Source organism: Mauremys reevesii, linkage group 26, assembly GCF_016161935.1.
Source record: "Mauremys reevesii isolate NIE-2019 linkage group 26, ASM1616193v1, whole genome shotgun sequence".
Classification (NCBI taxonomy): domain Eukaryota; kingdom Metazoa; phylum Chordata; order Testudines; family Geoemydidae; genus Mauremys; species Mauremys reevesii.
The window spans coordinates 7,863,619-7,889,695 of NC_052648.1; the positions used below are offsets into that span (position 1 = coordinate 7,863,619).

General features: G+C 52.6%; 1 protein-coding gene and 1 long non-coding RNA gene across 5 annotated transcripts; one reads left to right on the forward strand and one right to left on the reverse strand.

Moving 5' to 3' along the window:
• Positions 1 to 419: 419 nt before the first annotated feature.
• TNFAIP8L1 (TNF alpha induced protein 8 like 1) lies at positions 420 to 18,155 on the reverse strand. 4 transcript variants are annotated; one of them, XM_039516157.1, is made up of 2 exons: positions 17,990 to 18,155; positions 420 to 2,573 (listed from the first exon to the last, which is right to left on the reverse strand). In XM_039516157.1, the coding sequence occupies exon 2, from the start codon at positions 2,566 to 2,568 to the stop codon at positions 2,008 to 2,010; it is 561 nt and encodes a 186-aa protein (XP_039372091.1). In that variant the 5' UTR covers positions 2,569 to 2,573; positions 17,990 to 18,155; the 3' UTR covers positions 420 to 2,007. The 4 variants fall into 4 exon arrangements, with proteins under 4 accessions (XP_039372091.1, XP_039372090.1, XP_039372092.1 ...); XM_039516156.1 differs by lacking the exon at positions 17,990 to 18,155 and adding an exon at positions 8,046 to 8,134; XM_039516158.1 differs by lacking the exon at positions 17,990 to 18,155 and adding an exon at positions 5,967 to 6,065.
• Positions 18,156 to 20,450: 2,295 nt separating this feature from the next.
• LOC120391910 lies at positions 20,451 to 24,714 on the forward strand. Its single transcript, XR_005591523.1, has 4 exons — positions 20,451 to 20,504; positions 22,377 to 22,463; positions 23,179 to 23,387; positions 23,714 to 24,714. It is a non-coding gene; the product is annotated as an uncharacterized LOC120391910 (long non-coding RNA).
• Positions 24,715 to 26,077: the final 1,363 nt, after the last annotated feature.

Genomic DNA, 26,077 nt, shown 5'->3' on the forward strand with positions numbered 1-26,077 from the left:
ATAAAGCACTTTGAGAGCCACAGATGAAACACGCTAGGTAAAAGATTGGGATTAGTGAGCAGGGCTGTGGTTCAGAGTCGCACACGTTCTAAACAGTGGGGGGGCTGTCAGAGGTGACACAAGTGCCTAATCTGAGCTCCTGCTCCCCTGAGGCCCAGCCCTGCACAGGGTTAAATGCCCTCCACTCACATGAAGGTGGGTAGGATCTCTGGGTGCGCCAGCACCCCTCAGGCTTTGTACCTCTAAGTTCAGCAACCCAGTTCTGCATCTCTGCTTTCCTGGGCAGAACCCTGGTGCCAAAAAGGCAAAGGAGAGATCTTAGGCTAGTACTTCTGCTGCAAAAGCAAAAACAATGCGAGGATCTGCCAGCAATGCACTCTGGTTACTTACAGAATTGGTAACCAAACCCTGTGCTGTGCTCAGGTGGAAGATGCAACTTTATTTATTTATTCACCAGGCTACATGGTTGTTTTTTTTTTAATTTATTAGAATCTAAGACGTTGTTTCCAACCTATGATATACTAGGGAAAGTCCCCGAGGACCAAATCTAAACAATTACATTGATATAATCAGCTGGAGAGGCTGACGACAGAGAAATTCAGCTTGGATTTCAGAGGAGGAGGAGGAAAGTGCACATTTGCTATTTGGTTTGAAAATACAGTCTCCTGTTTTCCCCTATGGGAAAGGAACATGGATGGAAAATAATGCTCCACCGTTCTCAGTCAGAAGGGAGAGGCTGCCTCTGTCACTGGCCCAAAGTACCCACTGGGCAACAGTCAGGAGGGGCAAGTGATACCTGGAGCATGGCCACTTCTTGCTCCAGCCCCTAGTTTAGGCCTGACCTGTGTTAAGCTTCAAACCACAACTGTGTCTGAACCTGACCACCCTCATTGCAGCCTCTCTCCCATTCAATGGTCCCTCCCCATCCTGGGAGCCTGTGGGTAGAGCCCTGCAAATCTGCAGATATCCACTTTATATCTGCAGACCATATTTGCAGATGTGGATACCAATTTTGTATCCGTGCAGGGCTCTACTTGTGGGGTGATCCATCCAAGCAGGGTCTATCCCTATGTGAGATCCTCCCACTATCCAGATCTTGGCCTCCCGGGAGACAATAGTGAGGTAAACACAACAACCCGATTCTTGCTTGCAAGTGCTAATACACTTTCCCAGGCCTAGGGGTGCTAGACCATAGCATTGCTTTGCAAAGTATTTTAAATATGGCTCATCCTTTTCTACGCTGGCCAGGGAAACTGTACTGAAACCCAGCCAGCCTGGTTTGAACTTCAGGAGAGACAGCCTTACATCTTGGCAGTGGCAGGAGACCTGAACCACTCCTCCATGCTCTCTGCTTGAATTAATCTTAACCAAGCTACACACAAGACATAGTGGGTTTCCCCCCTCACCAGAATGAAAATAGATTTAGAAGTGAGAGAGATTTTGCTACAGCAGGACTCCTTGGACTCTGAATTGTGGGTTTAAGAGCACTTGGTGGATAAAAATATATACAGTGAGACCAAAGACCTTTAATCAGAGAACTCATGAACTGTGGGTAAGGGCTGCGGGGCTTGGCCTCTGATGGGTTATAGACACTGGATTGGGTTCCAAAGTGGAGACTCAAGCCAGTGCAAAAAAAGAGCCTTTTCTCCAGTCTTACTCATACAAACAACCCTGCCTTTGGTGTGGTTGTGCCCCAGTAGGATAGAGACAGAAGCTGCTTTGTCTCATTTTAATTTCACTAGGGAGCTAAAGTGAGGTGAAGAGATTCCGGCTACCACAACAAGCAGCAAACTGCAACCTCATTTAGACAGAAAGTGAAGGGTCCTTGGTCTTCATGAGAAAAAAAGGAAAGAGCAAGACGTTCAGCACCGTGGAGGAAGAGCGAGCGAGAAGGCCTGACCCCACTGAAAACAGACGTCTTGCCGTTGAATTCATGGATACCAGAATGCAGCCTGGAGAGTCAGGCAAAGAGCCAAACGTTTGCTCTCAGGCCTTGTCTTTGCTGGTTCATATGTTGTCCTCATCCAGCATTTTGCTGACCCCTTCGCAGATCCTCTGCAGGTGGGTGCGGTAGGGTTCAGAAGGTCCATAAAGCGCCGACAGGAACTCGTAGTCCGCAAAATGGTTGAAGACATGATTGATCCTGGAGTGGGACTTGGCCGTCAGGTGGGTGTTGACGGCCTGGTGGAGCAGGTCGCGGCACTCGTTCAGCACGCTGGACATGACCCTGCGGTCAAAGGTGAAGTCTATCTGGTAGAAGCTGACGGCGGTCATGGCCAGGGTGTGCACTTTCTTGCGGAAATGCTCCATCAGCCGCAGCTCATCGGTGGTGAACTGCCGATTGCGGTACAGTACCCCCAGCTTCATGACGATCTTGATCAGGTTCTTGATGATCTTCTGGGCCTCCTTGCGGTTGTGGGTGAACTCCTTGGTGACCCGGTACAGCTCGTCCAGAACCTCGCTGCTGGTGTCATCAATGAAGATGTTCGCCATGGTCTTGGAGGCCATTTTGCTCAGGAGCTTTTTCTGAGCTTGCAGAACCAAGTTCTTGGTGCTGAAGGTGTCCATCTTCTCTGGAAGGGGGAAAAAAAAAAGGGAACACGACCATGTGATTCAGCCCTTGCCCTGGAGTAATGATCCCTCCCCCCCCCTCCTGGCCCAGGTGCGCACGCACACACACACGGTCTAGTGGTCAGAACAGGCAGGGACTGAGCATCACGACGCCTGGGGTCTGTACTCGGCTTTAGGAGTGCACATGATTTACAGAGTAGGAGACTAGGACCCCCAAGACTCCTGGGTTCTTTCCCCCTTTCTGGGAACAGGTGTAATTTAGTGGCTAGGTATTACTGTGGACTAAAATCCCCTAAACAACATCAAAGGAAGATCGATGCACTGTGTACATTGGAAAGGCCCATTAGACCTATATTGCTGTCTTCCCACCTGGGACCTGTATTGCTACCTATGCAGAATAAGACTTATCACCCAGTCATTTTAATGTGCCTGCCTTAAAATCTGGCTAATTTCTTTGAGGGGGAGCCCCACGTGACATTTGTTGGTCGTGTGGCTGGTGAGCGGCCCTTTAGCACAGCAGAGCTCGCACCCCGAGAGAGGATAGCATTCTACGCCACGTTTGCGGATATAATTTTGTTCAGTCCCTGCAACCTGCCAGAGAGCAGCACTCCTGCTGGTTTCCTTTTGTGTTTGTCAAAGTACATCAAAGCACTCCATTTCTCCAGCTCCCTGCTACGCCAGAGTTTGGATTCCGGAACCAATTCAGTTTCCTGGCCAGATGATAACCTGTGCTCACCATTACTCAGGAACCGATTCTCTGGCCGTGCCCCACCAGCCGCTGCGCGAGGGAATTTGATTCCTGCAAACCCGCCAAGGAAGAAAGAAGTGACGAGCTCATAAGCAAGGTTATCAGCTTAGATGAAGGCTGCACACACATGAATGCAGCAATTCAGGCAAGAGAAAGACCTAGAGACAGACAAGACCTGCCTAGGACTCACGAACACAAACCGAGCCACTTAGCCAGTGATTGTGTTAGAGACCGAAACAAGCAAATGAAGCAACACAGGTGCTGGGATTCATCCTGCCTGGAATAGCAACACACTGCAGACCATGATAACTACAAGCTCTCATGTTAGGACAGATGGCAAAGAGAAGCAGGTCAGTGATGCAGCTGTTTGCATACGGTGGGACCTGTTTACGCTGAATTTGAACAAATTGGTTTGGCGCGTTCATTGGCTCAAGAGATCTGAGTTTACGTCCCAGCTCTGTGACCGTTCATTGACTCGCTCTGTGCCTCAGTTTCCCCATTGGTCAAATCTGGGTAACAATCCTTCCTTTTGCCTGCCCCCTTGTCTGTTTAGGTTGTAAGTGCTTCAGGGCAGAGACTGCCACTGCAGCACCTAGCACAACAGGGCCTTGAGCTTGGCTGGAGGGTCTAGCTGCTGTTGTAACACAATGAATAAAAATGTGTTTCACTGCGTTGACCCGACGGGCAAAAATTACAGCACTGGCTTCGGGGAAGCTCTTAGAGGGAAAGCATTCTGGGGCTGCGAGCTCAGCCACTGCGTGTATAAGAGGAACACCACATAAGAGGCTGTATATGTTTGTACAGCTCCTAGCACAAATGAGTCCTGGTCAATGAGAAACACTCCCCAGGCGCTATGATAATACAGATCGTATGGAATGGGAAGGTAATCCAGGCCACTGGGGTGAAGCCATTAATAAGTCGATTGCTCTGAAGCATTTTCAGTGTCTCCCTTTCCTAAATAATCCAGTTTCAAACCTTTACCCTCCGGAATCACACTCTTCAATATTTGTACTTTAAGCTTTTGGCACTTGCTCTCTGAAAGTCAGTCCCCTTTAAGGGGTCTCCAGAATCATTAGCCCCTGCTGAAAATGCACCTCTCAAAGGTTTTGAGTAACACCAAAACTGGGGTTGAGATGGCTTTACTGGTCAGCGGAAATGGAGTCATTCAAACAGGGGCAGGGAATGAGGACACAGGTGCTATGGATTATAATTCCTAACTCTTAGCTGTGGATCACCAAACCCTTTATAAAGGAGGGCAGTATCATTATCCTAATTTTACAGATGGGGAAACTGAGGCACGGAGTGGCACAAGGTGCGTGGCAGGAATTGAAACCGGGTCTCCTGCATCCTAGTCTTGTGTCCTCTCCACTAGTGCTACAAACAGCAGCATGCCCAATAACAGAGATTGTGCTTAAAAGGAGGGAGCATAGTCTAATGGTTAAAGCACTGAATTTGGAGTTGTGATTCCATTCCTAGCTCTGCTGTACATTCCTTGGGTGACCAGGGATCAGTCACTTCATTTCAACATCCCTCAGTTTCTTCATCTGTAAATTGGGACTAATAATACTTATCTACTTGACATGGGAGGAAGATAGTGAGCTCAGGTTTATAAAGCGCTTTGAGATCATCCCGTGGAAGGTGCTTTAGACCATTAATAGAATATCAGGGTTGGAACCCCATCTAGTCCAACCCCCTGCTCAAAACAGGACCAACCCCAACTAAATCATCCCAGCCAGGGCTTTGTCAAGCCTGGCCTTAAAAACCTCTAAGGAAGGAGATTCCACCACTTTCCTAGATAATCCATTCCAGTGCTTCACCACCCTCCTAGTAAAAAAGTTTTTCCTAATCTCCAACCTAAACCTCCCCCACTGCAACTTGAGACCATTGCTCCTCATTCTGTAATCTATTACCACTGAACAGTCTAGATCCATCCTCTTTGGAACCTCCTTTCAGGTAGTTGAAAGCAGCTATCAAATTCCCCCTCATTCTTCTCTTTTGCAGACTAAATAATCCCAGTTCCCTCAGCCGCTCCTCATAAATCATGTGCTCCAGCTCCCTAATCATTTTTGTTGCCCTCTGCTGGGCTCTTTCCAATTTTTCCACATCCTTCTTGTAGTGTGGGGCCCAAAACTGGACACACAACTCCAGATGAGGCCTCACCAATGTCCAATAGAGGGGAATGATCACATCCCTCGATCTGCTGGCACAAGATCATTGTCATCCTAGGGTTTACATTGGCACAACAGTCCAGCTAATAGAACTGGTGACTCTGAATCAGTTCCTCCACTGGTAGCAATACAGCTAAGCAGGAGAGCTGCCCCAGGTCGGATGACAAAGGTGCCGGTGGGAGCCAGCACACCAAGCCCCAGCCCGCCGGGAATTTTCCATTGCAAGTTCTAAACCCCTGCAAATAGGGGGCATTCACGGAAAGGCTGGCCCAGGCTTAAGGAGGGTATAAATTAAGCGAGCAGTAACAGAGCCGTCAAAACCAGTACTGTTGCAAGATGTTCCACGCAGCGTTATTTACAGCCCTTTGGAAACACAAAGGTTTGCAAGTATTTCCTTTTATGTGAAAACATTGATTTTAACAGCGTGAGTTGGGAGCTGGAGGGCTCTCTCTTTACTAATAAAGAAATGGAAAAAATACAGCCTGCAATGCTGGAGCTGCAGGCATCCTCCTAACCGGACAGGCTCATTTTCTGCCCGACAGGCATACGAGAGATAAGCTGGTACCGAGAGAGGCCGCCTGCGAGAGAGGAGAGAGAAAGCAAGGGGGAGAGAAACAGAGCTGCTCAATCAGGGGCGTGGGCAGCAGTATGGGGGCTATGATTTAGCACCTGCATTTCAGAAAGTTAACTTCCCCTGCTCGTGGGAGGCTGCAGTTAGCTTTGCTGTGGCTGTGGCACTGGTAGGGCTGCTCCGCTGTCTGCCAGTGTCTTTTCCAAAGATCGACGACCCAAGTTGGGTGAGCAAGCGTAGTGACGTGACCGCTCTGAGCGCCTGCCTTAGGAGAGATGGCGGTGGGGAGAAGGTTGGCTAGGCAGCTGTTTCTCTATGGTGGAAGCCTTCTTATGTTGGCCTGATCCCCATTTCACAGATGGCAGAACTGAGACCCAGAAACCATACGGCCCTAGTTTTCCAGAGCAGTCCCCGGTTTGGGAGAGGAATAATTGGAGGCACGCTGGGCATCCCCAGCTCCCACTGACTTTCTCTGGAGCTGGAAGTGCTCAGAACTTCGGAAAAATCAGGCCCCTCTATGGTGTCTCAAACCAAGCACCCCCAAAAAGCTAGGGCTTCCAGAATCCTTGGTCACAGCTCAGGGCCTTGGCCTAAAAGACATTTGTCCTTTCAGAGCAAACCGACGCTGAGCTCTTAAAGGGAACATTTTGATAATCTAGCTTGACTTCCTGCAGAGCACAGGCTGCAGAACTGAACGCAAGCGACAGAAAAGAAAATGACTCTGGCACATGTTAGAGCATGCGACCTTACCAGCTGTGATCCTCTCTGCTCTGCACAGACATTACACTTCCCAGGGTCTTTTCTGGGAGAGTAAGGGTTTGCCTCCCTGTCCTTGCCCAAAATTTCTGCTCCTTCCAACCTGTTGATGCCTTATCCATCCTGCTGGTGGCTTCACCCCAGAGGTGGCTGCATTTCAATGCTGCTGTGTGCCTGAAGTTTGCAAAGCACGTTGGGATCACGAAAGGCACCCGTATAAATAGAAATTCCCACACCCAAAACCTTTGTCAGCTGAGGTTGACCTCCATCCACACAATCCTTTAAAAACAAGGAAATGCCCAGCAAAGGGAACTTTCTCTAAAAAGCCCGCAACACCCATACGTCCCTGTAAGCAACCATGGTAACAGGCACCACACAACACTCCCTCGCACTATTAATTTAACAATGACTGGCTCTTACATAGCACTGTTCAGCCACAGATCTCGAAGCGCTTTAGACGAGGGGAAATGGAATCGTTGCAATGGAGGGCTGGAAGGGCCCTTGAGAGGTCATCTACTCCAGCCCCTCCACGCTGAGCCAGAACCAAATAACCCTAGACCGTCCCTGACAGGGATTATTAGTCCAACCTCTTCTTAAACACCTCCCGTGATGGGGATTCCACCACCCCTCTAGGTTGCCTGTTCCAGAGCTTAACAACCCTCTGAGTTAGAAAGTTTACCTTCATATCCAGCCTCAGTCTCTCCTGCTGCAAACTAAGGTGATACCCTCTTGTCCTACCCTCAGTGGACACAGAGAACAACTGCTCACCGTCCTCTCTATAGCAACCTTTTACATATTAATCACGTCCCCTCGCTTGGCCTTCTCTTCCCTAGAGCGAACAGGCCCGGTTTTTCAACCTTTCCTCCCAGGTCACATTTTCCAAACCTCTTCTCATTTCTGTTGCTCATTTCCCTTGCGTCTCAGGGAGCAATCTGCCTCAGGTCACCCCGCCGGCCGGCTGCAGAGCCAGGAACTCAGATCTCTCCAGTACCAGTCTAATCTCTCCAGAGAGTTGTGCTGCTCCTGATTCATCCAGTTCCAAGGATCACTGCACGCCAGGGGGCTCTAAACAGGACTAAGCAACATCACCCCAGACTTGGGGAATGAATTAATTAATTCATACGCCTTCCCTCCGTGCCGAACCCCTCTCTCCTGCTAATCTGTTACTATCCTCTCAACATGCTCCCCCGCCCCCCAAAACATGGCTCACTTCCCATTGGGCAGACGCTACCGTTTAGCGAGCGACTGGAGATTTCCCTCGAATGAGACATTTTCCTGCTCAGACGAGCCCGTCAGGCAGAGCCTCCTACTCGTTCCATTGTTCACCGTGGCGCTGCTTTATCAGCCGACAGAGGAAGAGGCAGTTTTGCCCCAGCACAAGTTAGAAACGGAAATAACCCAGCAGATTTCCTTCCTGTCACTCACGCTTCCAGCTCTGCTGGAGTTTGAAAACACCTCTAAAAAAAACCCACAACAGCCTCTGAAAGTGCTGGCTGTGACACAATTGTGGGAAATGGAGCAAGGCTCTGTCGAGAGGAAGGATGAGGCTGAAGATGCAGCATCCAAGACTGCAGCCTTCTCTGCTGTCCCTTCTCTTCCAGACACCTGAAGTGCTCTCAGATCTCTCTCCTGCCACTGGGAGCCTGGACACCTCAACATGACCATGAGGAAGGATGGCTCAGTGGCCAGGGTGCACTCCTAGGATGCAGAAGACTGAAGTTCAATTCTCCGCTTGCCCAAGGTCTCACAGAAAGTCTGTGGCCAAGTCACTTTGGACAGGGTTGCTTCCCAAGCAGTGGGTCACGACTCACCGAGGGGTCGCAGGAAGATTGTAGATGGGTCACAGGCCTGGTGCAGAGGGGCCATAGCCAGGTTGCAATGGGCAGAGCAGCGAGCCGGCCCTGGCCCTGTGGGACAATACCTAGGGTCCTGGGTGGGACTGTACTTGGGCAGCTGACCTGCTATCTTTATCCAGCTAGCTCAGGATGTCTACCCATGCTGCAAGCACTGCTGTGCCTCAGTTTCTCCATATGCACAATGGGAAATAGCAATTCCCTATCTCGCAGGGGTGTTGTGAGGATAAATAAAGATTGTGAGGTGCTCAAAAACAATGGTGATGAGGACCAGGCAAGTACCTTAATATACAGATAGATCTTCCAAGGCAAACTGGGAGCATGTTTTAATCTGCCAGGCCCAAATTCAGGATTCAGTTTCTCTCCCCGTCGAGGATGCAGCTACTGCTGCCTACAGCAGAGCAGCGAGCTGCTTTCCTGGCTTGCTGGATGGCTTGAGCCGTGTTGTCTGTTCACTGATGTTGATCCACCAGCATGACTCTGCATTGAAGCATGTCTTTGGCTTTGATTCAGTGGGTTTTACTGCCAGACGTGAGCGCTGATGGATCTGGTGATAGGAGGGATTGGAATGAGGAAGGGCCAGGCACCTGAAGCAATTCATGCCTCAGGCACGGGCATGGAAGGAGGCACAAAGACGAGGGTGGGAGAAGGGGGTGGTTAGGCAGCTTCATCATCAGAGCAACGGGGAGTAGCCAGAGACCACAGCGGAGATATAAGCAGAAGTGGCTTCATGCAAAGCCTTAAAGGGAAGAACGAGAACCTTGAACTATCCATGGGGAGTAGGGGAAGCCAGTGGAGATCCAGCGAACACTGTTCATCCACAGGATCCTTTCTGTACCTGTTCCTCTAGGCCCCAAACCACAGAGAGCCCCTCCCCAGCTCTCACGAAGGAGCTCTGAACCCAAGGCAGTTACAAACGCGTTCCTTTGCACATGCGAAGTCGGCCCCCGGCGCAGAGTGAGTTTTGCCACTCTGCAGCAAGGGCAACTTGCAGGGAGGAAAAAACAAACTGAGTTTTAATCAGAGCTTAACTGAAGGGCCTGCAGCGGTGAGAGCATCACCAAATGCCACCCCCGGATATCAAGTGACAGCCGTGACCTGACCAGCAGAACACTAAGCTAGAAAGCGCATAGCGTCAGAATCCGCTTTCCCTGGCTGATCAAACAGAGGGCCTGGCCCAGGAGTAAGAGCCTCCCTTGACCTCCGCAGCGTTGCAGCCACTTAGACCAGGTCTGAGTTTTAACCCTTTCATTGGGGAGGGCGCACACCACAGGACTGAAACAGCATACGAACATTTCAGTTCGCCCGTAAACATGGCCCATGGTAACCTCTGCACATCCGGCGACAGCTTCACGGTTTCCCCCAGCCCCGCCTGCTCCTGAGATGCTGACACAAGCCTTCCTCTGTGGGTGCATGTAACAGAGACAAAGGCTGATCTCCCCCCCCCCCCCCCCGCCCCCAAGAGTGGTGCACATCAGGAATAACTCCTGCAGCTACCAGCGGAAGCGAGGGCCGAATCAGGCCTGATCCTTTAAAAGCATCCCCCTGTGACACATCAGAAAACGGGCGCTTCGTGAATCTGAAAACACTGTCATCCTGCCAGCACCCAGCGGAGGCTGGTGACATTTGAAAGGGATTAGGCAAAATTGACACATACAGGTGTGTGCAGGGAGCCAATTTGCAGCGCCACATCCAACTCCGGCAATGTTGTCCTCCCGGGGCCCTCTGCTATCAGCAGGGCTCCGCGGGGGGAGGGCTTCGGAGCCGGAGCCCGGCCCCCTCCCATTCCACAAGCTGGGAAGGGAGTGGAGGTGACGATTTATTATTTCCCACTCTGCCCCTCGCTTCTCTCTCCCCTGCCCCCCCCCATTTCTTCCCGACGCTGCACACCTGCGCTGCTTCCACTCCTGACGATGCTGGTCTCAATTACCGGAGCAACCGGCAGCCGTTCCCCTTCTCCCGCCGAACACCCACCCACCGCTCCCTTGATGGCGGGATGAATATTTCATAGAGCAGCACAGAGGCACTTGAATAATTTATGGGTCAGCGCGGAGAGCGAGCTTACAGCATGTGGAAAGAGGCGCTGGGAGCAGGCAGGCACCTCCTCCTCCTGGTGCTTGTTAGGGCCGCGTTCACATACTCATCGAAGCCCCCTCGATCCCCCCCGTTTTGCCTGGATTTATAACTTGCCATCAAAAGTTTCCTCCGGTGCGAAAGTTCTCCGCTCAGAGGGCGCGTTAAACAGCGGGAGCGGCATCTGTCCAGCTGGTTGGGAACCCAGAGATGAACGCCGTGTGGAGTCGAGATGCTCCCTGGCTGCCCTGGAACTCAGCTGTTCCACCATTTCCCTGCCAGCGCAGGGGAAAGCAAGCCTGGCAGGAAAGCCTCGCCACCCGAAGGTCTAACCCGGGTCTGCCGGAGAGCAGCGTGTCATGCCAGAGCCTGACGGGCAGAGCAATCCGGTGCGCAGTGCTTCACTGTGCCATTATCTTGTCTACACTGGGGCAAGGTGCCCTGCTTGGGTCTGGTTCTCAGTTACACCGAGGCCCCTTTATGCCGCCCTGGCTGTACAAAGGGGCCTTGAAGTATGCGGAATATCCCCTGTGCGAGGGCATCCCAAAGGGGTGCCGAGCCGCACAAGGGCTACCCCCTATACGCACATTTAAACTTCTGCCCGCATCTGGGGCAAGCCAGCCAGGCTCTGTAAAGGGGTGAAGGAATTTCAACAACCGTCCTTCCCTTTCGCTTCTCTTCGTATGGCTCTGCCCTGCAGTACCACCCAGCAGTTCTCAGAGCCGCGAAGGGACACTCATTTAATTAAGCTTCGCAGCCATCCCAGGGAAGCGTTAATATGACCATTAAAAATTGGGAAAGAGAAGAGTGAAGTGACGTAACCACCCAGAGCAAGACCACAGAGTCACCGGCTCCGACCATTAGGTAACACTCCCTATATCAGCCAACTCCAGATGCCCTCGGCAGCACTGTTATGACAAGCGTCAGGATCTCTCCCTCCCAGGCCTGACTTTTAGTGGCGTTTGGGGGTTGGGTAACTAAATAATTAAAGAAGTACCTCATCTCCTGCAGCCGCTGTTGTTACCCATTGCCATGGGCGCCAACAGCCTTGCTAGCTACACCTTCCCCAGCTGCTCGAGAAACAAGTCAGGCCCATTGCAGGAGTTCTCCCGGCGTGGCCAAATGTAAGAGTTGATCAGAAGCCAAGCAACCGAGGTCTTGGGAGGCAGATTGTGTACAGAGCGGGCGGGTCCGAGGAGAAGGAGCCGGAAGCTACTGCGGAAAGCCCCTCTCCCTGACAAAGGAGGCAGGAGTCCGGTGAGCCATCCGGGCCCAGCCATGTGTACACACAACGGTGGCCTATCCCATTTATAGTGACGCTGGGTCGGCGTGGTGCTGTTATTACCGGCTGCGTGGTGGTGGTGCAGAGGCGCCGGAGTTATAGGCCAGGGCCCCCAATGGTGCTCGGCGTTGTTCAAACATGGAACAAAGAGACAGCCCCCTCCCCAGAGAGCTTCCAGTGAAAGGGTCATTGTGGGGCCAGGACCGGGGGAGAAGACATGGGACTCTTCTATTCCGGGAACACGGGCTGTTTTCCCTCCCGGTGCAAGCCAGGCCTGGCCTAAGCTGGGCCTGCTGCAAGGCTCGTAGGGGCTGAGAAACATTGTTCAGTGGATGCTGTGAAACGAGTTGGCAAGGCCTCAGTCCAGGCCCCGAGAGCCTAGGGCTAGGACAGTGGGAAACTGGCCTGACTCAGGGCTGCCTTGGCCAGGCCTCCTGCAGCTCACCCCTGCCGTTGCTCTGCCCCACACCGTCCCATGTGCAGGCCCCAGCCAGGCAACGGGGAGTTGATTAGGGGACAGGTGTCTATGCAGCGTAAAGGGAAGTGCTAATGTGTTATTGTAAAAGGCCCTTGGGGTTCCTGACCCTTTGCGGCAGAGAACCCTGAGGGCCTTTAATTAGCCACCCAGCAGTGGCAATGGAAGGTCCCCCTGGCACCAGCATGGCTTGGGGCATACTCCGGGGTTTCAGATGACTTGGATGTTCTTTGGTTTCACTTGCTGAGGCCCATCAGCAAGGGGCCGGTTAATGCAGCGGTGACTGCTGTAAGCTGGATGCCTGGCTGTTCAGAACCGCACTGAGAACTCGCCAACTCATTTCACAGAATCTCCCAACCAGCATTTCTCAGCACGCACTCCACTCCCGCTATTAGCACTCCAGCCCCCCGTCGGCCCCTCACTGCTCCCAAGCATGGAACTGATTAGGAGTGGCAGGAAGCCAACAGACACAGCAGGGCGGAAACCAGAAGCCGTCTGAAATAGTTCTTAGGGTTTCTTCTTCGTAACAGGCCACGGTCACTAATAACTCTGCTCCGACTGGTAAACAGCCAACTCAGAGCAAAAACCAGAGATGGCCCTGAAACAGAACCCTGGATCCGGCTCTGATCTGAGCTATTCACGTAGCGCCCGGGTGACAGAGTGCTGGGACCTGCCTGGTGAGTCAGTACTCTGATCACTGGGGCTCCAATCAGCTCCCCCTGGAAAAGGCTGGGGGAGGCACACACTAATTAGCTGATCCAGCTGGGAGGCTGGAGAACCAATGAGTCCATCAGCCGAGGGATATAAGGAAGCCACAAGAAGGAAGTCCGGTAGGAGGCAGGAATGGTGATCCGAGCTAGCTGAGCCTGATGTATGCAGAGATCTCAACGACCGCTCCTTCCCCTGCTCTGGAATATTATGGCAGTGATGCCTGGGATTGGGAATGGATCACACGACGTTGCCACTCAAGAGAGGGAGTCAGAGGTTCCCAGGGCATCTGAGGTCAGGGACAGAACTGTAGCCTGAGCCTCAGTTACTCTATTCCTGCGCCTCTGCGCCACCACCACGCAGCCGGTAATAATAGCACCACGCCGGCCCAGCGTCACTATAAATGGGATAGGCCACCGTTGTGTGTACACATGGCTGGGCCTGGATGGCTCACCGCACTCCTGCCTCCTTTGTCCTGAGATAGGGATGCTTTATGCCACCACTGCACTCCCTGTATTCTGAAACATGCAGGATCCTGCCCAGTCCCAGCAGAGGAGCCCTGGGGCTGCTCTGACTTACACTCCCCTTCCCTCAGCCCTCTGTGGGCCCTGAGAATAGAGACTAGCTGCGGTACGGGGCACTTGGCTGTGCCCCCAGCCTGCCCCTACATCAGGGCCGGGGAGCAGGACCAGCAGAGAGCCTGCAGGCCAGTTCTACGCTGGCTGGGAAAGCTCCCTGAATACAGGGAGGGGAGATTCTTGGAGGGAAGGGGCGCTCCCATCCACCTCCAGGTCCCTTTCCTCTGGCCCTCAGTGCACTTGCTCCCATCACAGCAGCATCCTTCCAACTTTGGGCACAATTCCCTAGGAGAGGCAGGAAGCAGGATCAGATGGATCATGCTCTGTCCCAGAATGAAGCAACGATACGGAGGGGCGAGTTATTTTGAGGCATCTCTCTTGCTTTCAGCTCCCTCCCTTCCTTGTCGAGCTCAGATCAGCCGTTCTCTCTTCTGGAGCAACTTCCTCCCTCCCTTGCTCAGGAGGTTGGTGATTAAGGAGGCTCATTAGGAAGAAGGAGCTTTCAAGCCCCCACGCCCCATGCAGAGACCTCTCAGCTGACTGTCACAGGGAATGCTCCCAGCTGACGGGGTCTGTGCCTTTGAAAGGATCATTGTGAATATTAAGCCACTTTAGAAGCAAAGAAAGATTTTCATGAGGTGGGGGGGAGGCTTGTGGTAGGTGCACCCCAAATTGGGCCTAATGGGGGGGAGGGCTGGCTGGGCAGGTGGCGAGCAGCCTGCACAGCTCATGGTGCAACTCTTGCCGGTTTCATTGGTACCCCCTTGTCCACACTGTTCTGTTGGTCTCATTCCCCATATTGTTTTTTGACATAAGATCGCACAAGCCAGGACCGCGTAACTTACTGCTGGACTGTGCCAAGGGCCGTGGGTCCTGAGTCCCTCTCTAGGTGTGACTGTATTGCAAATAATGAACAACAACAACATTTACAGCCTGTGTTCTGGGGTTGCTGCATTTATAAGTTTGCTTTTAAGCCAACTGATGGTCTAGTGGTTATTAGGGAATGGGACTCCGGAGCCCTGGGGTCTATTCCCAGCTCTGCCACTGACCATTGGGTGACCTCAGGCAAGTCACTGTGCCTCAGTTTCCCTATCTGTAAAATGGGGTGATGCGGCTCAGAGGGACTAAGAGGGTTAGTTCTTTGTTAAGAGCTTTAAGGTCCTTGAATGGAAGGTGCTAGAGATGTATATGATGTTACTCACATGAGATGAGGAGCACAGAAATTGACAGACAGGATAAGACCTAAGGTCCATCTCACCCAGTATCCTGTCTCTCACAGTGTGAGAGGTGCAAGTAGCAGCTGTCGGGTAATCTGCCTCTCACCATAGATCTCACCCTGCTCTCTAATAGTTAGAGCCTGGCTTAAACCCTGAAATTTAATATCCCTTCCAAAATTATTGGCAATAAACTATGATAATTCACATATACTTGTCTCTTTCTGAACCTTGCGAAGTTCTTGGTCTCAGTGACTTCTTGTGGCAATGAGTTCCCCAGTCTAATTATGCATGGTATGAAAAAGTAGTTCTGTCCATCTGTTTTGAATTTACCACCTTTTAATTTCAGTGAGCATCCCCTAAGTCTTGTGTTACAAAGACCAGGAGAACAGATGTTCCTAATCTATTGGTTCTAGACCATTCATTATATTACAGAATCTTATAATAGCCCCTTATTTGCCTCCTCTCTAAGGTGGTCGTAATAATAATCCTCAGCTCTTAGAGCTTTATACAGCAGTAGATCTGCAAGTGCTTTGCAAAGGAGGTCAGCATCATCCCCATTTTATACACAGGGAAACTGAGGCACAGAGAAGGGGAAGCAGTATGCCTAAGGTCACCCCGCAGGCCAGTGGCAGGGCTGAGAATAGAGCCAAGATCTCCTCAGTCCCAGTCCAATGCTCTCTCAACCAGTCTCAATCTTGTCAAGCACCCTTCAGAGGAGAGACTTTCTAGGCCGTTGTTCATTCACGTTGCCCTTCTCTGAGCCCCTTCTAAATCTGCAATATCCTTTTAGAGAGGAATTAAATGGCTCCTTTCCCTCCTCTACCGAGCTGCTTTTTTAAACTGGTGGATGGGGCTTTAGAAGACAAATCATACCACACTGTCACCTGTTCCAGCAGAAAACACCACTGATTTTACATAACATAAGAACAACCATACTTGGTCAGACCAAAGGTCCATCTAGCCCAGTCTCCTGTCTTCCGACAGTGGCCAATGCCAAGTGCCCCAGAGGGAATGAACAGAACAGGGAATCATCCAGTGATCCATCCCCTGTTGCCCATTCCCAGCTTCTGGCAAACAGAGGCTAGAGACACCATCCCTGCCCATCGGGCTAATAGCCATTGATGGACCTATCCTCTATGAATTCATCTAGTTCTTTTTTGAACTCTGTTATAGTCTGGGCCTTCACAACATCCTCTGGAAGGAGTTCCACAGGTTGACTGTGCGTTGGGTGAAGAAATACTTCCTTGTGTTTATTTTAAACCTGGTGCCTATTAATTTCATTTGGTGACCCCTAGTTCTTGTGTTATGAGGAGGAGTAAATAATACTTCCTTATTTACTTTCTCCACACCAGTCATGATTTTATAGACCTCCATCATATGCCCCCTTAGTCATCTGTTTTCCAAGCTGAAAAGTCCCAGTCTTATTAATCTCGCCTCATAGGGCAGCCGTTCCATACCCCTAATCATTTTTGTTGCCCTTTTCTTAACCTTTTCCAATATATCTTTTTTGAGATGGGACAACCCCATCTGTATGCAGTATTTAAGATGTGGGCGTACCATGGATTTATATAGAGGCTATATGATATTTTCGGTCTTATTATCTATCCCTTTCTTAATGACTCCCAACGTTCTGTTCGCTTTTTTGACGGCCGCTGCACATGGAGTGGATGTGTGGAGAGTTCTCTGTAAAATGATGCCAAGATCTCTTTCTTGAGTGGCAACAGACCACAAGGAACAAGCTTTGTTCTCTGTTCTTTGATCCTATCAAGTCATTCAGGGCATGGGGCAATAAGTTAAACGGATTCTGAACAATCACTGCCTCCTCGAATCCCAGTGACATGCTGGCTGTCCCTTGGACTGGAGTCGCACTTCAATGCTCTTCCTTGGCACCAGCACAGTTTACTCCCCTGGAATCAGATCTTCAATAGAGCTCCACTCCCATTTAGATGCCCACGTAAGCAGCCAGGTGCTCAGAAGAGTAGAGCACATTGGGTGGAAATCTGGCCCCAAGGGGAGCTGCTGAGTGCTGAGGCCTTTGGCAAATCCTGCCCCCGGTCATGGGTGCTGAGCCCTTGGAAAATCTGGGCAGGAGCATGGAGTTGGTGGGTGCCATGTTGAAAGGGGGAAAGTACTGCAGGAACACTGGGCCCTGAAGTGGCATCAGCATCCCTGCTACCCCTTTAGTTACCCCAGGCCAGGGAAATATTAGTAGATTGGGTCATAAATCAGGGGAAGAAGGCAACACCCTCCCGGACCCATACAGTCTGTGGCATTTGGAGTGGGTGTTTGTCTACACTGCAAGAGAAGAAACCCCTGGCAGCGAGGTTCAGAGCCCGGTCAGGTGGCATTACGGGGCTTGAACAGCAGTGTAGCCCTGCCTGCTTGGGCTGGAGCTTGGCCTTTGCAATCTGGCGAGAGGAGAGGGTCTCAGAGCCCGGCTCCAGCCCGAGTGGGAACATTCACTGGGCAGCTAACCATTACTGCCGGTATTCAGACACTACACCGGGAGCCCGGTGAAACGGGGCTTTCCCCTCTCTGATTCCTAGGAGGGGAGAGATGGGCCTTCCTAGAACCCTGGTCAGGACAGAGAGGAGGGTGATGCCCAGCTGGGGGTGGCAGACGGAAGGGTGATGCTCAGCTGGGAAGGCCAGGCCCTGGTCGGGGGTGGCGGGGGCAGACGGGAGGGTGATGCTCAGCGGGGGAGGCCGTGGCCGGGGGAGGCAGACGGGAGGGTGATGCTCAGCTGGGGGCAGACGGGAGGGTGATGCTCAGCTGGGGGCAGACGGGAGGGTGATGCTCAGCTGGGGCAGACGGGAGGTGATGCTCAGCTGGGGCAGGCAGACGGGAGGGTGATGCTCAGCTGGGGATTTCCCAGACTCCCGCCGCGTGGCCCGGGGCTGCGCCTGTCGGTTCCCTGGGGGCGGGGAAGGCTCTTTAACCGGGGCTCGGTTCTCCAGCCCGGCCCCTCCCGCGGCAGCCTCGCACTTACCCGCCTCCTGCGGGCACCGGCCCGGCGGCGGAGCTCGGCGCGTGTCCCTCTCCCGGGCCGATCTCGGGTCCGGTCCCGTCTCAGGCTCCGCCGCGCCCCCCCTGCCCGCCAGGCGCAGCCGGGTCCCGGGGCCAGCGGCTGCTCGGCGAGCCCCAGGCAGCGCTCCCGGGTCCCGCTCTCCGCCCCCCCCCCCCGGTGTAACCCGAGCCCAGCGCAGCCCAAAGTTTCAAATTCAAGGAGAAGTCGAGGGAGCGGGGGGGTGACGGAGCCGCCAGCCAATGGCAGCGCAGGGCTGGCTACAAAGTAGCCAATGGGGCCCGGGCGCGGGGGCGGGCTCCAGCTGGGGTTTGATAGAAGTGGGGGGAGCTGCCCCCGAACAGGCTTTTTGGTTCCCTGCCCAGCCAGGGGAGCCTCTGGCCGGGCGCTGGCACCAAGGAGGGGCCCTGCCCCTGCCCGGCTGCATCAGCTCTGCAGACTTAAGTGCTGGAGCTGGGGGAGCGTCCACACCCCCTGGCTCCAAGCGGTTTCCATCATGGGGTTTGCAGTTTGGTTCAATGGCTCTCAGCCCCCCCATGCAAATAGTTCCTGCACCCCTGTCTGCTGATGCCGCCAGAGAGCTGGGGTCAGCGTCCCCCTGCCAAGGCCTTGGCCTCTTTTGTCTCCCAGGCTTCCCCAGCTGCCGCTTTCCCTCGCTCTTTCCTCAGGCTTTATTGCCCTGTTTTGCTTCCGCCAGCAACTCCAAGGCGCTTGGCAGCTCCCCGGCCCATCCCGGTTCCCACCCTCCATGGGAAGCAGCGCAGGCTGCAATAATAATAGTAATTACCAGCCGTGAGCCTGCTCAGCCGATGGGGCCCCGGCAACAGCCATTAGCTGGAGAGAGAAGGGTCATTATCCCCGTTTCACAGATGGGGAAACCGAGAGACAGAGAGTCACCCGCCTTGCCGTGAGTCAGTGGCAGGAGCCGCACCCCGGAGTCCTAATTGTGACTTGCCATCTCCAGCCACTAGATTACATGGGGGCCGTCACAGAGACCTGCCCGTGGGACTGTCACCTGATGTGCTGAGACTACCTCTGAGCCTGTTTTCTCTGCCAGTCGGGGACTTCAGGACCCTGCCCTGTTGAGCCAGGCACGCCAGCCGGTTGCAACACAGACCCAGGGTCCGAACCACGTCCCCAAGGCTGCAGACTTAACTGAAAACAGCTCAGCAAGTGCTCCTGTCTCCAGCACCCAGACACCCAGCTCCCAATGGGCTCCAAACCCCAAATAAATCTGTTTATAGGGTAAACTCATAAATTGTCCGCCCTCTATAACACTGAGAGAGAGAGAGAGATGCACAGCTGTTTTCTCCCCCAGGTATTAATCACTAAAAGCACGAGTTGCTACAGCTTGAGCTAAATGACCCACCTTTAGGGGATGTCTACACTGCAATCATGGGGCACAGGTGCTGGACCCTCCTGGCTTGAAGTGGTTTCCATTAAATCCAGGATTTCCAGTTTGCTTCAATGGCTCCCAGCACCCCCACTATACCAATGGGTCAGAGCCCCCCTGTCACGGGGCGTGCTTGCATTTCAAGCAGATGTATCCAAGCTAGCGTGGGTCCTGGAGCTGGGAAAATGCAGCCGTGTGGCAAAGGCTGGACAAGCCCACCCAGAGCCCTGGGGACTTGCTCCAGTGGTTAGCTGCTGCGGCTTCACTGCTCTGGAATCTGATCTAGCTAGATTTGAAAGCTACCTCGGGTAGGTCAGCGCGAGTGGCAGCCACCCCGCGATTGCCGTATAGTCAGACCTGCAGCTGGGTGAAGCAGCAGCCTTCTGTGGATTGGCCATTACTGGGAGACAAACACCCACATTCTGGCAGGAGTTACACTAGCACCTCTGAAAACTGGGACCTAATGTTCCCTCGTCCAGCACATCATCTCCTTGCAACATACTTGCCTTGTATCTGGGAGCAGCCTTTCTCATGTCATCCCATAGCCCTAATGCAATCATGCCCTTATATCACCCCAGACTGTCACCTCAGACATGGACTCAGAGACTTTAAGGTCAGAAGGGACCATCATGATCCTCTAGTCTGACCTCCTGCCCATTACAGGCCACAGAGCCTCACCCACCCACTCCTGTAATAGACCCTTAACCTCTGGCTGAGTTACTGACATCCTCAAATCATGATTTAAAGACTTCAAGTTACAGATAAGCCACTATTGACACCAGTTTAAACCTGCAAGTGATCTGTGCCCCATGCTGCAGAGGAAGGTGAAAAAACCCCCACGGTCTCTGCCAATCTGCTCCAGGGGAAAATTCCTGCCCAACCCCAAATTTGGGGATTGGTTAGACCCTGAGGATGTGGGCAAGACCCATCAGCCAGACACCTGGGAGATAATTCTCTGTAGTAACAGATTTGCCCTGTCCTAGATTTTGAACTCCAGCTTTTTTCTGCATCAGCCAGGTCCCCTGAACAGACCTTCCCTGCATTAACCATTCCGTGCCTGAAGTTGAATCGCCTCTTTCTCTGCTGGTAAGTTCAAATGTTTATTCAACTTTCATCTTTTATTTTAACTGCTCAGATTAACATCATCAAAGCGGCTGCTCCCTGGAAGCTAGGGCTGAAGCCAGAGAAGAGAGCTTTGTTACTTTGTGGTAGTTTGGCCAGAGAGCAGGATGCAGCTGGAATATTTAGAATCGCAGCTGTCGACAATGTTCTGTCCACTCCTGGTGCCTAGAGGAACAACAGTATTCCCTGGCCAGGCCGTGTAACGTCCAGTACTGGACAAGTTACCCCATGGAGCAAGAGAATTTCCATTGACTTTAGTGCACAATGAATGCGTGTGTTTGAAGGTATCTTTATATGCGCATGTATTTAAATATGCGTAGGTGTGTGCTTGTATGTATGTGTGTGTATATTTACATATGTGTGTGACTGTATTTGTGTGTGTGCATGTGCAGGGGTGCGTGTAAAAGGTACAGTATATATTTATATGGGTGTAGGTGTGTAGGAACCAATGTAGGTGTGAGTATGTGTTGATATGTGTCCACGGGGTGCATGTAGTCGTGTGATTATGTTTAGGGGTGTGTACAGGAGGGGTGTGTGTGTGTGGTGGTATTTACACGTGTGCAGATGGATAGATAGATTTGTGTGTGTGTGGGGAAAGGGCATTTAGATATTTCTAAAACTGTGTGTGTCAGTGTGTGTGTGTGTAGGCGTCTGGGTATGTATAAATATGTTTGTGTGCATAGGACAGTGTATACATATTATGCTACACAGATATTTATGTCTATGTGAGTAGGGGGGTACGATTGCCTTTATATGTGTGAATGTAAATGTGTGAAATGTGTATACATTTAGATGTATGTGTGCTTAAGGGGGTGCATGTTTATGCATATGTGTGTGTGCTTATAAGAGTGGGTGTGTGTGAATAGGAGCCTGTGTGTGTGTGTGTGTTTGCATGCATGAGTGTATGGAAACATCTACACTGCAGCTGGGAGCAAACTTCCTAGCTCAAGTAAATGGACATTTGCTAGCTCGGCTCGAGCCAGCAAGCTAGCAGTGAGAACAAACCCACCTGGACCCTGTGGGTCGGACCCAGATTAACTCGAGTGGGATCCTGGCTAGCTAGTTGGAGCTGTCGCCAGTGCTACCCTGAGCTACATGGCTACTTTTACGATGCTTGATCGCAGATGCAGAGTGAACGTACCCGGTGTGTGTGTGTGTGTGTGTGTGTGTGTGTTCATATATGAGTGTGTGTGTGTGCATTGGGGTCTGTGTGTTTACATGTATGAGTGTGTGCATATAGGGGTGTGAGCGTGTGTGTTTATATGTATGAATGTGCATGCGCGTAGAGGGGTGTGTGTGTATTTATATGTATGAGTGTGTGTGTGTGTGTGTGTATAGGGGTGCGAGCGCATGCATTTACATGTGTAAATGTAGGTGTGCGTTGAGGGGTGTGTGTATTTATATGTATGAGTATGTGTGTATAGGAGTGTGAGCGTGTGCGTTTACATGTGTGAATGTAGGTGTGCGTTGAGGGGTGTGTGTATTTATACGTTTGAGTGTGTATATATAGGGGTGTGAGCATGTGTGAATGTACATTGTGTTGAGGGGTGTGTGTGTGTATTTGTGTATGTGTGTGCATGCATATAGCAGAGTCTGGAGCTCTGGAGTGGGGATGATGGCCATGGACTGGTGCGCCTTTTGGCCTGCTTTTCCCAGGATGGCCCTAGGAGTCTGCCGTGCCGGCTGTCAGACTAACCTGGGCTCCCTCCCTGATCGGGGCCCCTTTCTGCCGACTCACACACATTGCACACAGAGGTCCATTCAGTCAGTCAGCACCGTGAGGAATGACATGCTGGGACCCGTAGCCAGCTTTGCACACCTCCTCTGCCTTGGTAGGAATGTCAGAGGCACACAGACGCCAGCTCTCCAGGGTGCAGATAACTGGCAGCATCTCTCCAGGGTGCAGATAACCTGGTCTCAAAGGTATGTATAACAAAGTCGTAAATGTCGTTGGCACAAAGGGCGCGGAACGCAGACCAGCTGCAGTTCATGTCTCCCGCTCAGTGGCAAGTGATAAAATATAGATGATCTTGCATTACAAAGCTGGCTTGAAACCTCAGCACTGGCCTCGGAGACTCTGGTGGCCTAAGCAAGATTAGATCACGGAACTCCACATGGTGTCAGAGACAGGAGAGATTTTAGATGGAATATCTTAAAGGATGGTTTTTACGACTTCACCTAACTTCAGAGGAAAGAGGCCAATAGCAGCACATCACTGTCTTTTTGCACTGTGCTCGACAGAGGACCCCCCCCCCCCATCTGCTTACAGCCAATTCCAAGTTCCTTGTGTTTTTATTTGCCACTCGGCGTTCCTGTCCTGCAGATCTATCCATCTATCCGTTCCAAAGACAAGACATCAAAACATTTCATTAAAAACCCGACCCGGTTGCTAGGCGACTGCCAGTGTACTTACCCTTCACATCACTTACAAAACTCGAGCAAATAAATGAATCACTGAGGACATCATAAACCTCACGCTGCTCACATGATAAACACAAACACCCTGACATCAGACACTCAGCAGATGGAAATCTATCTAAGTCCACTGAGCTTAATAATACCACCACCTCGCTCTTTACTTCGGTAGATCTCAAAGTACTTTGCAAGTTAGGCCAGCATCATTATCTCCATTTTACAGCTGGAGAAACTGAGTCAGAAGGCGGGGAAGTGACTTGCCCAAGATCACCCAGCTGGGCTGATTTATGCCAGCTGAGGAGTTGTCCCCTCTCAAGTACAAGTATCCTGCCAGACGTGCAAGGCCTGAGGCCTGGCAGATCAAGAAGGAGCCTGTATCTCTCCCAGTGGATGCTGGACTGGAGAAGAAGACGATACCTCGAGCCCTAGCTGGTGAGTTCCATTTGTGGTTGTCGCTTCTTGGCCCCCACGTGTTCCTCTCCTGAGGGGGAGGGAGGCTGCTGCTGTCCCCGGTTTCATTACAGTGGAGCAGAACCAGAGACTGAAAAGACTTGTTAGGGCTCCTCTAGCTGTTCCTCTCCAAAGCAGGATTGTCCCCTGCAGTGCACTCCCCAGTGCTTTGCCACGCTGCCGTTTTCCATCTATCGGTCTCCATCCCTCGCCCGGGGAGACTATCCCAGAGCCTAACCGGTCTCAGCAGCAGGAGACGTATTCCTGCTGTTTCACCCACGTTTCCCCTTTTCTTACCTGCACCCTAGCGCGCCACCCAGAGTCTCCTTCAACATCCTCCCGTGTGGCGCTTTCGCATTCCAGCAGCCGGTCGCCACGGCCCTCCTCTCCCCGTCACGGCCTGCGCAGAACCTGGAGCACCAGCTCAGGCACCGTCCATCTCAAGCCTGCCCCGGGCCCATCTTTAGCAGAGGCGGAGGTGAGCCAGTCTTGGGGGAGACAACAGGCACTACGATGCTCAGTCACCATCAGCGGCTGTGGAACAGGGAAGGGCCCGGTGCGGCGCTCAGCTGAGGCCGTGTTCTCAGCTCTGGTTGGCAAGGCCAAAAAAAGAGAAGAAATCTTTCCAGGAGGCTGGCAAGTCTCTGACATGTCGGATGATCAGCCTCCTCCGCTGCCAGGAGAGAGCGCGGTCACTCCGTGCTCTGCCTGCTGAGCTGGGACTGTGCTCCCTGCAGCTGGCTGGCCTGTCCTCTGCATCAGTAGGCGGCTTTTGCTTCTCCGGCTGGTAACCTTCATTCCTAAAGACCGGACTGGGCTATGGTCTCCTGATGGGCCCCCGAAGGGGCTCCAGTGGAGCCAGCGGGTGGGACCGACAGCAGAATTTGACCCTTTAACTGATGCGTCTCCTGTGAGAGCCCGGTGCCTCCACCACAGCTGTTGCCCGCGTTCACGCCCATCAGCTCGTGGGCCTTGGTGTAAGAAGAGAACTGTCTTTTCCTATAGCTTCTGTATGGAGCTATAGGAAGAGACGCTGCGCTAGAGGGACCATCCAGTCCGGCCGTTCCTGTGCTCTGAGGCTGGGAAAAGTGGGACCCCCCCATCCACGTAACAGCAGCAGTGGAAGCAGCAATGAAATACCTGAGCCCTGTCCCTCTGCAGCTCCCCCACTTGCTCTCCCCGGCACCGAATCATAGGTTCTGCCTTTGCCCGCGCCGTCAAGGCCCTCGTGAGCCCGGTTTCGCTGGGGGTGGGCGTCTCTCTGGGCCGTGCCAGGGCTGTGCAGGGTTATTCAGGATTGCTGCCGGGAATACAGCCGCTCGAAAGCAGTTTAACCCAATCCAATCGCCCTGCAATTGCTCTGTGTGATTTTGCTGATTCTCAAATGACTGGGCCCCAGTGGTTCCTGGTGCTTTGCTGAATGCTGATTGCTCACCAGCTGCTGAGCTGAACTGCTGGGAGGATGCATTGCCACACAGCCCCTGCCCCCGGCTAGCTTAAACAGCCTCTTTGCTCCCCATCTGTCTGTCTGTAGGGAGGCTAACAAAGCCATGGCAGGGCGCAAGAGACCCACCAGCAGCTTATCAAGGTCCTAAAAGGAGGTGAACCCAAGCCTGGTTGTCACCTCTTTGACTCATCTGCCTGGGAGATTTTTAAAGCAGGTTCTTTGCCAAGGGGAAGGGAATGTTTCCCCCCTCTCTTCTCACCGTCCAGCCCAAGCCTCTGAGCCAGTGTAGCTTGGTGTCCCAGCTCTGTGCAGGCAGGAAAGAAGAGATGGATAAATCAAGGAGAAGGATGTATGTGTGAGCACCTCGGCCATGCTAGCCTGGAAAGAGCCCTCTTTGAAGAGCCAAGCAGGGCTGCTAGGGGGAGGTAGGAGAGACGGGGGCTCCAGCTGATTGTGGATCTGGTCCATCTTCTCCCAACCCAGCTTCCCCCACTCACTGCTAAGAATATAAACCTGTAGGCCTGGGAGATGCCCTCACCTGGCAGAGGGGAGAAGCTGGTGGAGCTCCTAAGAGATCCTCCCTGCTGCGGCTGGGGCTGGGGTGGGCTTCTTCAGCCGTTCAGGTACGTTAGGATCCCAGGGCAGCGAAGCTGGAGGTGTGGCGGCTCTGTGCTACTGTCTTGACCCCCCTGCTGCTGGTTGCTGGGTTATAATGGCCCCCGCTTCGCTGAGCCGGGAAGGAGAGCGTGGTGGCCCTGGCAAACGTACTGAGCAGCTGGAAAGCCAGCTCGAATCCCTGCCAGAATCTCCTGGGGTTTGGAGGGGAAATAATCCCAAGGAGAGCGTCCAGTCCCACTCCTGGCCCAGATCAACCCCAACCCCTCCCACAGCTGCATTCCCTGAGCCTCAGCTTCCAGGGGGCGTGGATATTAAAGCGATGGGTGTTTTATCAGCCCCAGGGATAAGTGGGTGGGTGAGCAGATTAGACTAGGGGAGCGGCGTTTGTAGGGTTTATGGAAGGTGCTGGGACATCCCTTGGGTCCCTCTCTGCCTCTTTTACGCTCGCTTTTCGTTCCTCCCGTGCAAAGAGGTGGGAGCGGAGGCTCTGCTCCATGGCTAGAGCAGAAGCAGGGTTTGCATCCTGCCCCACTGTGTTTTTTGGGATCACCCAATTTCACTCCTGGCTCTGCCACTGACCTGCAGCATGACCTTGGGCAAGTCCCTG